The sequence below is a fragment of the Cydia pomonella genome, chromosome 1 (genome assembly GCF_033807575.1).
Source record: "Cydia pomonella isolate Wapato2018A chromosome 1, ilCydPomo1, whole genome shotgun sequence".
NCBI lineage: Eukaryota > Metazoa > Arthropoda > Insecta > Lepidoptera > Tortricidae > Cydia > Cydia pomonella.
In genome coordinates this window covers 5,781,628-5,794,043 of record NC_084703.1, presented here as the reverse complement: position 1 = coordinate 5,794,043, position 12,416 = coordinate 5,781,628, and the positions used below count along the sequence as shown (strand labels likewise).

At 38.2% G+C, this 12,416-nt stretch overlaps 1 protein-coding gene across 8 annotated transcripts in view; it reads left to right on the top strand.

The window, feature by feature from the left end:
• LOC133521332 (protein phosphatase 1 regulatory subunit 12B) overlaps positions 1 to 12,416 on the top strand; it is a 102,479-nt gene that overhangs the window by 54,838 nt on the left and 35,225 nt on the right. For 5 of the 8 annotated variants that reach the window (XM_061856674.1, XM_061856278.1, XM_061856792.1 and 2 more), the window contains 7 exons: positions 2,093 to 2,182; positions 3,923 to 4,085; positions 4,676 to 4,741; positions 7,607 to 7,723; positions 10,696 to 10,822; positions 11,258 to 11,406; positions 12,201 to 12,260. In XM_061856674.1, the coding sequence (XP_061712658.1) occupies positions 2,093 to 2,182; positions 3,923 to 4,085; positions 4,676 to 4,741; positions 7,607 to 7,723; positions 10,696 to 10,822; positions 11,258 to 11,406; positions 12,201 to 12,260 (772 nt within the window). The remainder of the gene's footprint in view (positions 1 to 2,092; positions 2,183 to 3,922; positions 4,086 to 4,675; positions 4,742 to 7,606; positions 7,724 to 10,695; positions 10,823 to 11,257; positions 11,407 to 12,200; positions 12,261 to 12,416) is intronic. The other 3 variants (XM_061856431.1, XM_061856750.1, XM_061856510.1) reach the window with 2 other exon arrangements.

The window sequence follows — 12,416 nt, the reverse complement described above, 5'->3', positions numbered from 1 at the left end:
AGTCTGTATGAGTAGATATTATTTGGTGAAGGGTATAGTTTAAAGGTTACATGGTTTGTTATGTAACAAAACAATAGTTGAGATCAAAAGTTCATTTATTGTATGAGATATGTAAGGTCTATGACATATTTCTGCTTCAAGTTTGACTGTTGCCTAGATGGTGCTGTACGACTCCGTCAATTACATAATAATTTTGATTGGCTTTATACCTCATGTACAATCAGTAACACCTTGGTTGAAATACTTATCTCTATGCGTCGGTATTTGTTTATTGATATATTTCCCCGTTCAAGTAAAGGTATTAATAGTTGACCATGTTATTTGAATAGAGACTAGACTACCGACTTAATATTTGCCTACTAGGGGTTAGGTCAATTAGGCTAAGTGAGGCTGCGGGATAAGTATGGCTGATCTTTACATTGGGTTCTGTTTACACATTGATTATAGTATTTTTCAAAATCGTTTTTAAGTTATAAATTATATGGAGATGACACTATCACGCTATCTACCCAGTTTGAAAAATACTATAGTGTCTATTTCGAATCCATACATACGTTACTTGCGTAGTCGCAACTGTATGAACTCGCAATAATAATCAACGCATAAACAAGCCCCGCTATAAAGGCTAAGTTACTCTTAGCCCGCAGCCACACTTACCCGTATTGGCCTTATTGTTACTCATAGTTTTTGTGTAGGTCTTAGGAGTAAATACTTATGAACGATGTATGTATGAGAAAAAACACAATTAATTATAGGTAGTCTTTTAACTTAATACAAGCGTGACGATATTTCTCTACACAATGTCGGTCTATGAACTTCCTTACTATTTACTTACGTAATGAATAATAACTCACCCTAAGGGTCTCCCCAGATATATCGAAGCGGAATCGGCAAAAGTCGATATAAAACCCATTTATCCTCCTAAGGCTTGGGCCTTGGGGTCCTCCTACCTATATCACTTCTTCTGTTCGATGAAATTTAAATCATATTCAATTGGAATAAAGTCGCTTAATTCATTATTATGTTCAATTATCAAACAACGCAAAATCAACTCTATTTCCTAGATAATAGATTCAAATTTCAGTGGTAATATTGGATTTCTGTTTGTATGGCTTGGCTTTAGGAGGAAGGCGTCATCCGATGCGATCTGAGCCGAACTGAGGCTTTTGCCGATTCCGCGTCGTTATATTTGGGGCAAACCTAACGCTTGTAGGAAGTTTTTGTCTACTACTGCTGAAATAGTGCATCTCCCCAAACTTTCGATTCAGCTACAGTGTTATAGAAAATATAAGAATTTGGGTATATAGTGCCGAGGTCAATTATACACAAATTAGAATAAGCATGTTGTTCAAATATTAGGTTGCTGGAGCCATTGTAATGTTAAGTAAGACCAACGAAAGGAGGTAAGAAATTTAGTAATAGTTAGTAGTAGAACACTTTTTGTACAAAAAAGAAAAACGAAACAGGAATAAGTACACTTCATAAGTACAAAGGCGAACTTTAAATGTCAGGAAACTTTCAGGCTCTTTGATTTTTTTATACCACTTCGGTGACCAACAAGCATACGGCCCGCCTGCTGTTAAGCAGTCACCGTAGCCTATGGATGCCTGCAACATCAGAGATATTACTTGCGCGTTGCCGACCCTTTAAAAACCCCTTATAGCCCCTCGGGAAAACGTCGGCAGGGAGCTCATTCTACAGCCGAAGCGTCCGTGGGAGGAAATTACTCTTAAGCCGCACAGTACGCGACCATTTAAGTTCTAGGATGTGAGGATGAACACCCTAGAACTGATGAATTCTTTTATCCGTAGAAATTATAAATCGTCACTTTCACTACACCTCGTTTTTTTAACATTAGAAAAGACATCATGATCTTGAGGTGTCTGTTTATTGAAAAAGGCTTTAAAGAAATAGTGACTAACCTATGAAACCAAAAGAATATAAATAAATTCCACGTCCAGGTCGGCACCCCCACCAAACTGTCGGCCGGGAACATTTAAAACATGTTTTATCTCGTTTCGCTGGCCTTACTTTAGTATTGTGAATGACCTATTCCCCGACCTTGTAACTATAGTATAGTGATATATCGTAGCTCCTCGGACGCGGACAGTAGCAATTCCACGTCCAGCTCGGCGACCCCCACCAAACTGTCGCCCGGGAATATATTCAAGAACTTCTTCAAGTACTGTTGAAATGTTGCTTGGTGTGTTTTGCTTGCGGCGTTTTGTCAAATCACTGCTTTTGACCTATAAGTTATAACTATTTACTGTATGTCAGCAAGTAGCGGAGCAAACTATGCGTATCTGCCATTCTCTAACATCTTAACAAAAAGATATGTTATTAAGTCATGGAAACGGGACTTAATCGCGTATTAAGTTTTAAATTTACCTAAAACGTTTCGAGCACGGCGTTGTCCCCGTGGTTTCGGAGAAGACTGGCTAAAGTTGACATCAACATCGAGTTTTTCGAACTCCCCGCACTTGGTCTTCATCTTGTCTTGATCTTGAAGATATGTCTATATGTAGAACAATTTTTGAAATTAAACTTTCTTGAGACATATTTTAAAATATTTAAAGAAGAACGGTTAAAGTCATGTAAAGTATTCGTCGCTATTGGCAACATTGTTTGTAACTCATCGGGGGTCCTACCTCAGGTTTGAGTAATCATGACGCATTGCACGAGCCGCCCGCTTCACCGCCCGTTGCGCGCGCGCTGACAGGGCAAGGGGACTTCGGTGGGTTCGAACATGTCGCCAATAGCGACGAATAATTTACGTGAGTTTTACCGTTTTCCTTTAAATATTTTAGAACATTTTTTTGTAACAGAATCTTCTGAATGTGAACTGTAAATATTTATCACGATTTCGAAAATAATTCCCGAGTGGCAGATATTTTTCGTGCATTGTTTCATCCGCTACTATTGATACTGAGTTTAAGCCGAAAGTGACGGAACGCATGGCCTGATCGTGCTCCCTCATTGCTGAAAGCCGATTGCCATATTTTTGCTTTAATTAATGTATGGCGACCGGAGTAAAAGTCGAGTGTGCACGCTCGGCGCGTGTGTTTTGTGGCTGGAGCGTAAGGAAAACCCGTGCCAACGAGTTTGACAGCTGAAAAGAACAGAGGGCCGCCTAAAAGCGGGAATCGAAATGTCGCTATCTGCCTCTCTATCACGGTTGCATATTTGAGGCAGATAACGAAATTTCAATTCTCGCGGTAGATTCTCAGCTATTGAGGTCGCTGAATTGTCAAAGTAGAATTTAATATTTTAGAAATAAAGCAGTGACTTGATTAAAACTAACAATATTCATTGCGTCCTTCCACAAGCGCATACTTCTTATTTTTGTTTTGTTTTAAATGAAAATAATCATATTGAAGAATATTATTGCAAAGGCCTGATAAACCGTACCACTTTTTTTTTTTCATTTAAGCAAAATATAATTATTGGCAGCTTCTTGCAATAATATTCCAATGAATTCTCCTCCACTGTACGAAACAGAGATATGATATTAGGTTTACCGCAACTAGTTGTGCTAGCTCCTTAGTTAACATTCGTGTTACGGTTTTCGTTAACTTTTTGATTTAAAATCCAATTACGTTTTGTTTTTGCTTCTTGAAAGCTAAACATAAATATTGTTTTTTTTACACCCTGTTTTTTAGATTAATGTAGAATATTGCATGAGCATGCATTGTTTTTATTTTGCAATTTTGTGAAGTAAAAATCAAATTTATCTGAACAAAGAGCGGTAGTACCTAATAATAAATATGTAAAGAATAGAGTAATATAGTACATTATGCTTATGGTAAAACTACCCTTTTATTTCACACACAATTTAAAAATTAACAGGTTACGCTCAGTTCAGGAAAATTTGCACAATGAACAAACCACCTTACACGCATAGTAATTAGGCTCAATATTACAGGTCATTCGTGCCGCCGGTGCGCGACGAGGAGAGCGAGACGCAACGAAAGGCGCACGCCAAGCGAGTGAGAGAGACGAGGCGGTCGACTCAAGGCGTCACGCTCGACGAGATCAAATCCGCGGAGCAGCTCGTCAAGAAAAAGACTGGCAATGGCACCACAGAGGTATAATAAAGCTATATTACAAGTGATATTCTGGGTCCAGAGCCTAAATTCGCCTTTATTGTTTAGTTTTTAATGATTCAAGGTTAGTTTCACTAGACTTATATGGACCGTGATTACCGAAACCGCAATAACCAATGATATCTCGAATCAAACACGCGTAGTGACACTGTGAGTGTAGTGTGCTGGGATAGACTAACAAGTGTGGACGCGACCAGTGGTAACGTTGAAAGCGAACGCAGCCGACGCGCACGAATGAGGGAAGACCGAGCGCGGTCTACACAAATTTCACACCCACCCGCTATCTTCAGTTACCCCTGAACTAAATGCAAGTAACTGCGTCGAAATATCGCGAGCTCGAAAACAATATAAAAGGTAATCACGGTTCATATCCCGGTCAATATAAGTCTAATAATATTATTTAATATTTTTGCACCTTTTGAGAAAAAGCACTAAATACGACTCGGCTGGAATGCCGTTTGCTCGCTTCATACTAATTTAAACGGAAGCCCATGGTTGTCCATTTTAAATTAATCCTTAACCTGCAAATGACTGCACCATTTTTGTAACAAAAAAACTTATGTTTATTCTAGTCGCCCGCGCCAGCTAGTCCCAAAAAAGAAGAAGCTCCTTCACCGGTCCCCGTCGAAAACAACTCGGTATGTAACCTTCTAATACTAACATTTACAAGCAAATATCTATGGGTAATGGCTATCTATATCTATGGGGATATATAAGTAATTCTCTTGAAGCATTTAATTTATGGTTGCGGGTTAACAACTTATAATATTAAAGCATATTTATTGGTTTTTACAAAAATGTTATCGGTCATTAGGTTCAAAGTTGAACTGTCATGAGTCATAGTATCGTTAAGCTAATTTTTTTGTATAACTCGCGTATTTTTTTGTCACTCGCACGATATGTCTCAATTTTCAAGCACTAACATGCGTAGCGTTCACGACCACTATTAGAGATGCCCCGAATAGACCCCTCTCTCGGTCGTAGCGCCGAATATTCGGCATAACATGCGAACATTTTGAGTATATTATTTATGAAAACTGTTCGCCAACAAAGCACAACGTTTCCTAAGATATACTTTTTCACTTCAGCAGCTCGAACATGTCTACTTTCGTCACTCCAGGAAGTGAGACAAAGTAGCTTTTTAATTTAGTGAAGGCCATGAATACAGGAATAAAAACTTTCCTTGATGTTCAATTTTTTTAACGATGTGTAACAGCATTCCCACACCGAAAAAAAAGGTGCAACAGACATTCGGTATTCCGCCGAATAGGCCGGATACCGAATAGTTGCCGAATATTCGTGGCATCTCACTACATATAGCGAACGCTATTCATCACAGTTAGTGTTTGAAAGATGAGACCTAGGTTCCCTGAAATATGTCGCATAGAATAATACGCCAGTTAAACTTAATAAATAGCTTAATGATCATTAGGTTTGTTCTGTAAATACTATTGAGTTTGATTTTTCGATAATTTTGTGTTCACTTCAGTTTGGTCATTATTCACCGAACCCCGTTGTTTGTATTTATTAATTGATTAACTTTACAGTAATTAATACCGCAGTTGTAATTAAATCTATCAATTTGGCTACCAACAATACATTATCGCCATTATTTGCTCTCATGTTTTTCTCATTTCAGCTCTAAAAATAAATTCATTATTATAATACTCGTAGTTATCAGTAGAAATAATGTGTACCTAAACTTATTTTAGTAAGTTTGTACGTATGTTCAATTTATTCTATGTTCGCCTGAAGAAATTTTAAATTATTAAGGTTATTCGAATGGTTTCTTTAAAGGCAAAGGTTTGCTAGCAGTTTTTCCAAATTCAAAATTAAGAATGTTTAAGTACAGCAGTAAGAATAAAAAAGCGTACATTTGACGAACTGATAAAATGTATATGTAGTTAACAGTATACAGGACGTCCCAAAACTATGAGACATGAAGGGGGAGTACCTTAAATATCATAGATAGGGTATTTTGCTGAAAGAAGACTTTATGTATAGCAAGTAATTTTTAGAAAATCTTTGAATGCAGAATTACTTACTTTTAAAAATAACATAAAGTCCTCTTTCAGCAAAATACCCTATCTACGATATTTAAGGTACTTCCCCTTCATGTCCCATAGTTTTGGGACGTCCATTATATTTTCATAAAGTATCTAGTACTTTCGTCTGTACACTTTTTATCCTTATGCGACTTAATTTTGACAGATAAGAAACAGTACAGATGTAGTACATAATTATTTTCCACCGTTTTATACGAAAACTTATGAACGTGTCTTGCTATTTCAGTCAGTCTCGGTACAAAAAGTAGTGAGGTCGAGTGAAGTAGAGTGACAAATACGAACGTTTCCGAGAAAATACAATGGAAATCAATTATGTACTACATCTGTAATACACTCTTCCCACCAACATTTACTATTGTAGAGCTTACATATCGTTCAATTGTAAATACAAACCATACAGTTTAACAAAGATTTGTTGATTTAAAAAACGAGTGAAGTCTGAAACAAATTGGTGCTTCGAATTTGACGGTTAATGGGTGCTGTACAGTCAACGTCAAAGATATGTTTACATGTTTCGCCTTATTACAAAGGAGTAAAGTGCAGCAGTATAACCATAAATTTCACGTCGACTGTACAGCTGTACTGACTGACTGTACATAATGCGGTTACTCTGATTGTCATAAATTGACGTTTTGCATTGCAATTACCACAAAACACATTGCGCTGCATCTATTTGCTGCCATATGTTTTACGATTATATCTTGGAATTTACTGTTTCAAAAGAAAATAATTTACTCAATCACATTTTTATTTCTGGACTCCATATTTCACATAAGTACGATTTTGGTCAACCGTTTGATATTTGACAGGCAATCGTCTACATGGTAACTCTGCTTGTCATAACTTAAAAGACATTAACACACACACTCAAACAATGCAGTTACCACAAAACACATGGCGCTGTGTCTTCTGCTGCCAAAATCGAGGCACCATTTCTTCTTAGACTTAGAAATAAATTAATTATTGGTATTTTATTCCTGGATTTACTCGCCCTACGTTTTATCTGTAATTATTTGAAATGAAAGCTTTGCGATGGTAAGGTCGCACGTGACATTCCAGTGACTTGTGAATTTATAGTAATAAGTCTTTATTATGTATTTATAGGGTTCATTACAAAATATGTACAGTCAGGTTGATATACTTATTTAGCTTCTGTTTATGGGGTTGTTAGAAAAATGTACAGTTACCAAAGTGGCTACTCGAAAACTGCACATAACCACTTTTGCTGCTGAACTTTCAGTTTTCAATCAGATTGTTTACATTCATGGAATGTGTGTATCCCAGCTGCGAAAGTGCATGGCCACTTTATGAATGAATTCCATTCGTAATGGGTCCGTGCAATTTTCAGACACGCGTTTGCTTTAATTGAACCGTCAAAAATTGCCTCGCGAGACAAATGCCTCGTTGGAATGTCATGTGCGTGTGTGATGTGGGCAGACGCGGGACGTAGCGGTCACCGTCGCGCTGGCGTGCGCGACCGCCGCCGCCACCGCGACCATCGCGCCGCACGAGCGGCGTCCGTCGTGGCGGCTCCGGCTCGACCCGACCAATAAGGTGGCTAGCGGGACAAGAGCAAACGCGACACTATTTTACTTGGTTCTTCTTTTCTAAACTAAATTCCACTGACGTTCTTCGTCCCCTATCTTCAGTAGAAATATTCGCGTGATAAAAAACTATGAAACCGTGCCTATGTATAGGGACCGTGTGCCTTTGAGGGTCTGCCAATGTGTCTTAAATTGAAAACTTACACTTTGACATTTTACGCCAAAGCATGCATTCTTGCGCGTTGTAGGGTCTGCCATCTTGTGATCTTAATCGAAAACATAATCTTGACGCTCCTTTTGGGTTTTCAAGAACGTTTTCCTTTTTGTACGCTCCTTATCAAGAGTTGTGAAGTTCTCGAGAACGTTCCCTTTTTGATATTTAAAAGGATTATGTCCCATAGTAAAGGATGAACGCAAACATTTGAACGGCACAACTCTGCTCCTTATACTTTGGACGCATTGTCATCTAGACCTCAGGCGATTTAATACATTTCCATTTTTTTTTAAGTATAATAGTATTAGTCCATAAGCTTCTAAAGCTAAAAAAGGTCCAACGAGACTGCGTGTTGGAGGGGACTGCCACCTCGTGACCTGAATCGCAAACGCTTGTCTCCTCTAAGTATGTGCTGGCTCCTAGAGTTCAGGTGTGTTCGTCTACCTTTCTAAATTCTTTTAGAAAAAATAATCTAGCGGTCTAAATGAAAAAGAAATCAAAATGTAAACTATTCATTACACTTCGTACCAATAAACAAGCTTCTGTGCTCACTACAGTTTATGCACAAAGAATATCAAATCTAAATTCTGAGTCGCGTTTGCTCAAGTCTCAAATATTCGGAAATATTTCGAGCATGTTGACAAAATCTCAACCAAGGCTATTAGGCTTCGATTTCGTGCCATATTGAAACATGCATGGAATATATGTTTACAATAACTGTGCTAAAATATTAACAATCCAATGTCCTTTATTTTATGGAGAACCTCAATTCGTATAAATGTTGGCTTAAATATTGCTGTTATACTTTATTTATTTATTTGTTGCAATTATATTATAAATGAACGCTTATTTGTAATACTAACACATTTATACTAATACTGAGGGCTTAGCATGTGTATGTAACCCAAAAAGTGTCTTTTTTGAGGAAAAGGGACCTTGGCGTTGTAGTTTCACTTTGCGAATTGTCGTGTTGGTTTTGGTAAGAAATTTACTTGTACAATACACTGCGTCCCATTTCCTAAAGGACACAAATTTTTCACCTTTTTTTGGAAATGGTCATTTCATACAATCAAATCAAATTATTTCGTAAAATCTCGGCGTAGTGCAACATATGTAGTTTTTTTTTTTTTTTAATTTAATTTAATAATAAAATAAATACACATTAAGGGGCAATCATACATAGCCTATTCGACCTAGCCCCAAACTAAGCAAAGCTTGTACCTACTATGGGTACATACATAACCCAGGAACATTTATATTGTATGAAATGGCTTCCGATATAATGGAATTTTCTTTGTTGCACCATAGACAAAGGTATTTTAAGACGCAAAAAGTCGAGAAAAATTGCCAAGATTTTATTTTTGTAGCATTAGTAAAAAGGTAAACAATATGGACGTGTCTTTTTATTGCAAAATACTTTTTTTAAATATGTCACAGCAAATATGTAACAATTATATATCATACATGTAAATTCCATGTTGACGTGTAAAAGTGCCCTTGTGGCATATTTTCTGAATAAATGTTGAAGTTGAAGATTCATAAAGTAATAGTTACTATTTATTTAAAGTGTTGTTTAATAAAAAAGACACATAAAAAATGTTTATCCTTTTTTCTTATGCTAAAAAAACAAGGTAGAGGATCTCGTCTAAATACTTAACTATCGTAATTTATGTACATTCGACGTTTTGTACATTTACTTATTGGTTTTCCGCGTTTTTTTTCTTTGTACATATTGATTTGTCTATGGTCACACTAAGGTAAGTTTCTTTCAGCTCATCGTGATTTTAATATTGTCATGAACCAGGTGAACATATCCACAAATTAGGACTTAAGTCGTCTGGACGCGGAAGATTACGATGTCAGTGTGTATCTCCCTTTAAAAAACTAGACGCTCCAGAAGATAACATGAAGCAACAACTTTCTGTACAATATATACATTTGGTTTATTTGTCGCCTAGCGCTCGAGTGATTCTTAACGACGTTAATTCGAGGTTTACCGGCAAAAAATGTAATATAGCGAACAACAGCAAAGTAGTCTTGAGGTACTAAAGTTTGAGTTTTGTGCATATATAGCCCCATTTCATTTGCGATGGCGGGATTACACTTGAAACTGCAAAAAGAGAACCATAATGTTGATCTATTGTTTAACAATTGCTTTACGAGCTCTGCTCTTCAAAGCCAGCGTGTGGTTAAATAATAAAACAAAAATGATCAATACTGGGGTTACATGTAAAACACGACGTCGTAAAAACGTTTGCCGGGTGTCTTTTATTGTTTTCGCCTTATGAGCGTCTCAAGTGGAATCCCGCCATCGCAAATGAAATGGGGTATACCTATTCTCTTCCTGTTTGCTCCAGTTAAAGTTTATCAAATATCCTATTGTGGATATATTTATTTGGTTCTGTTGTGTCTATCACTACAACGCGGGGCTACCGCGTTGTAGTGATAGTGGGAAAATTCTAGAATTTCCCCATATCACTATTGAATGTATCCTGTCATTGTGTTGTTCCACGATTTTCTGTGTACAGTTGTGAAAGAAATAATTTAGAAGCGCTCGCCAACGGTATGAGACTTCTTTATAGCTCGTGGCACTATAGCTTACTTCTTCAGTAATCTTGTGTTGTAAAATGAACAAATTGTAGTATTTTAAAAGCATAAAGAATCCTGGTCACGGCACCACAATAAGTTGTCATAATCTTTAGAAATGTATATTTTTACTTGACTGCACTAGGTTTTCGGAAGTCATATTACTATGTACGTGTGTTCAGTTTGAGCTGGAGGATGCGGGTCGGCCGCGCTCCACGGACGCGACCGTCACGCTGCCGCTGCGGCGCCCGCCCGCTGCGAGCACGGCCAACACCGCCTCCCCGCCGTCCAAGGAGGAGAGTCGCGCCGGTGAGTGTTGCACTGTATGAAATAGACGCGGGTCGGCTGCCACGTGACCGTCACTGCTGCTGCGGCGCCCGCCCACCACGAGCACGCCGCTGCCTTCCAAGGAGAAATATAGCGCTGATGAGACGCTTCGTAGCAGTATGAGCAAACTACCAATCCAATACCTTACCTAGGAGAGCAGTTTTATGACGCACGTAAGGGTCGTAGTGTATAACATGCAAGGGCTCATCAGACTCCACCGACTTAACAAAATCTCAAGGACCACACCACGAGTTCCAAAGTCGCATAACCTTAACTTGTTCTAGAAGAGTTCTTAACCCGCGAATTATTCGAAGGGATCGAAATCATAATATATGGAGCTAATTCATTTTAGGAAACGTGAGTAATTGACGTAATTTCTATTGAAAAATATAATTATTAATTCTTTTTTCTTATTAGGCGAAGATGAAAAAGAGCGCGAAAGCAGTTCCGAGAGCAAATCATCATCGAACGCCTCCCCCGCGAGTACACAGGCCGCGATGAACGTGATCCAGCGCCGGCGCAGGCCCAAGCGGCGCTCCACCGGCGTCGGCCACGTCGACATGGATGTGAGTATCGTACATGACACCGTGTCACACACGCGTCGCCCGCTAGCACACAGCAAGCGATGAACGTGATCCAGCGTGCGCAGGCTCGAGCGACGCTCCATCCACGTCGACCACGTCGACTTATTCTTATTCTTTTACTGGACATGACACTGTCCCACACGCCCAAAAGCTCCCGTTAACATGGAAATTAAATCGAAATTTCATAAGAAATTAAATAAATGTAGAAGGAAATGGCAAATACTGTCTTTTCGCCGAACATTTTTGTTCGAATCTCACGTTATAATATAACGTTTACTACAGCTGTAAAATTGTAGGCTACATTATTTAAAAAACGCGTTTTATATTTCATTTGCGTGAATATTAATATGTTATTTCTTAAATAGAACCCATTCGTACGATTGACTAGGTTTGAAATGCCGAAGTTATATTAATCATTTTATTACCTTCGCATGGTCACAACCTGTAACTCTAAACTAGAAGTGACACGATGCAAATGTTCGTCTATTCCGCCATCTCACTTCATCTAATATGGGTCTTAAGTCCTTCCGATTTACGTTTATTTCAGCATAACACGTCACCAGTAGTTATCCGAATATACTACAAACGAGAACTCAAATTGATAGCAATATGCGACGTATTAACTTCGTTCGAGATTCTTATTAGTGCACCTACGTTCAGTTAAATGTTAAATGTAGGTATCAAATGATTATTGATTGTCGTTGTTGGCCCCGAGACATTAAAAAATACAACCTGTATTTATTACCGTTCAACAACTGATTGGGTGTATTTTGCAGGACATTGTGAACGATCGCGGTGGGGGCGGAGAGGGAGATGGCGAAACAGAAACTGTCCAGGTAAGTGAGAGGTAGCATACATAATTATTACAAATTAGCCCTTATACATGGTTCTTTATATCGGCTTTTTGAATGTTCCGTCATTGCGCTCCCTCCCACACAGCGAGGACACAGCTTTCTAGAAGAGCGACACTAACAGTTCTTCGTTACGTTATA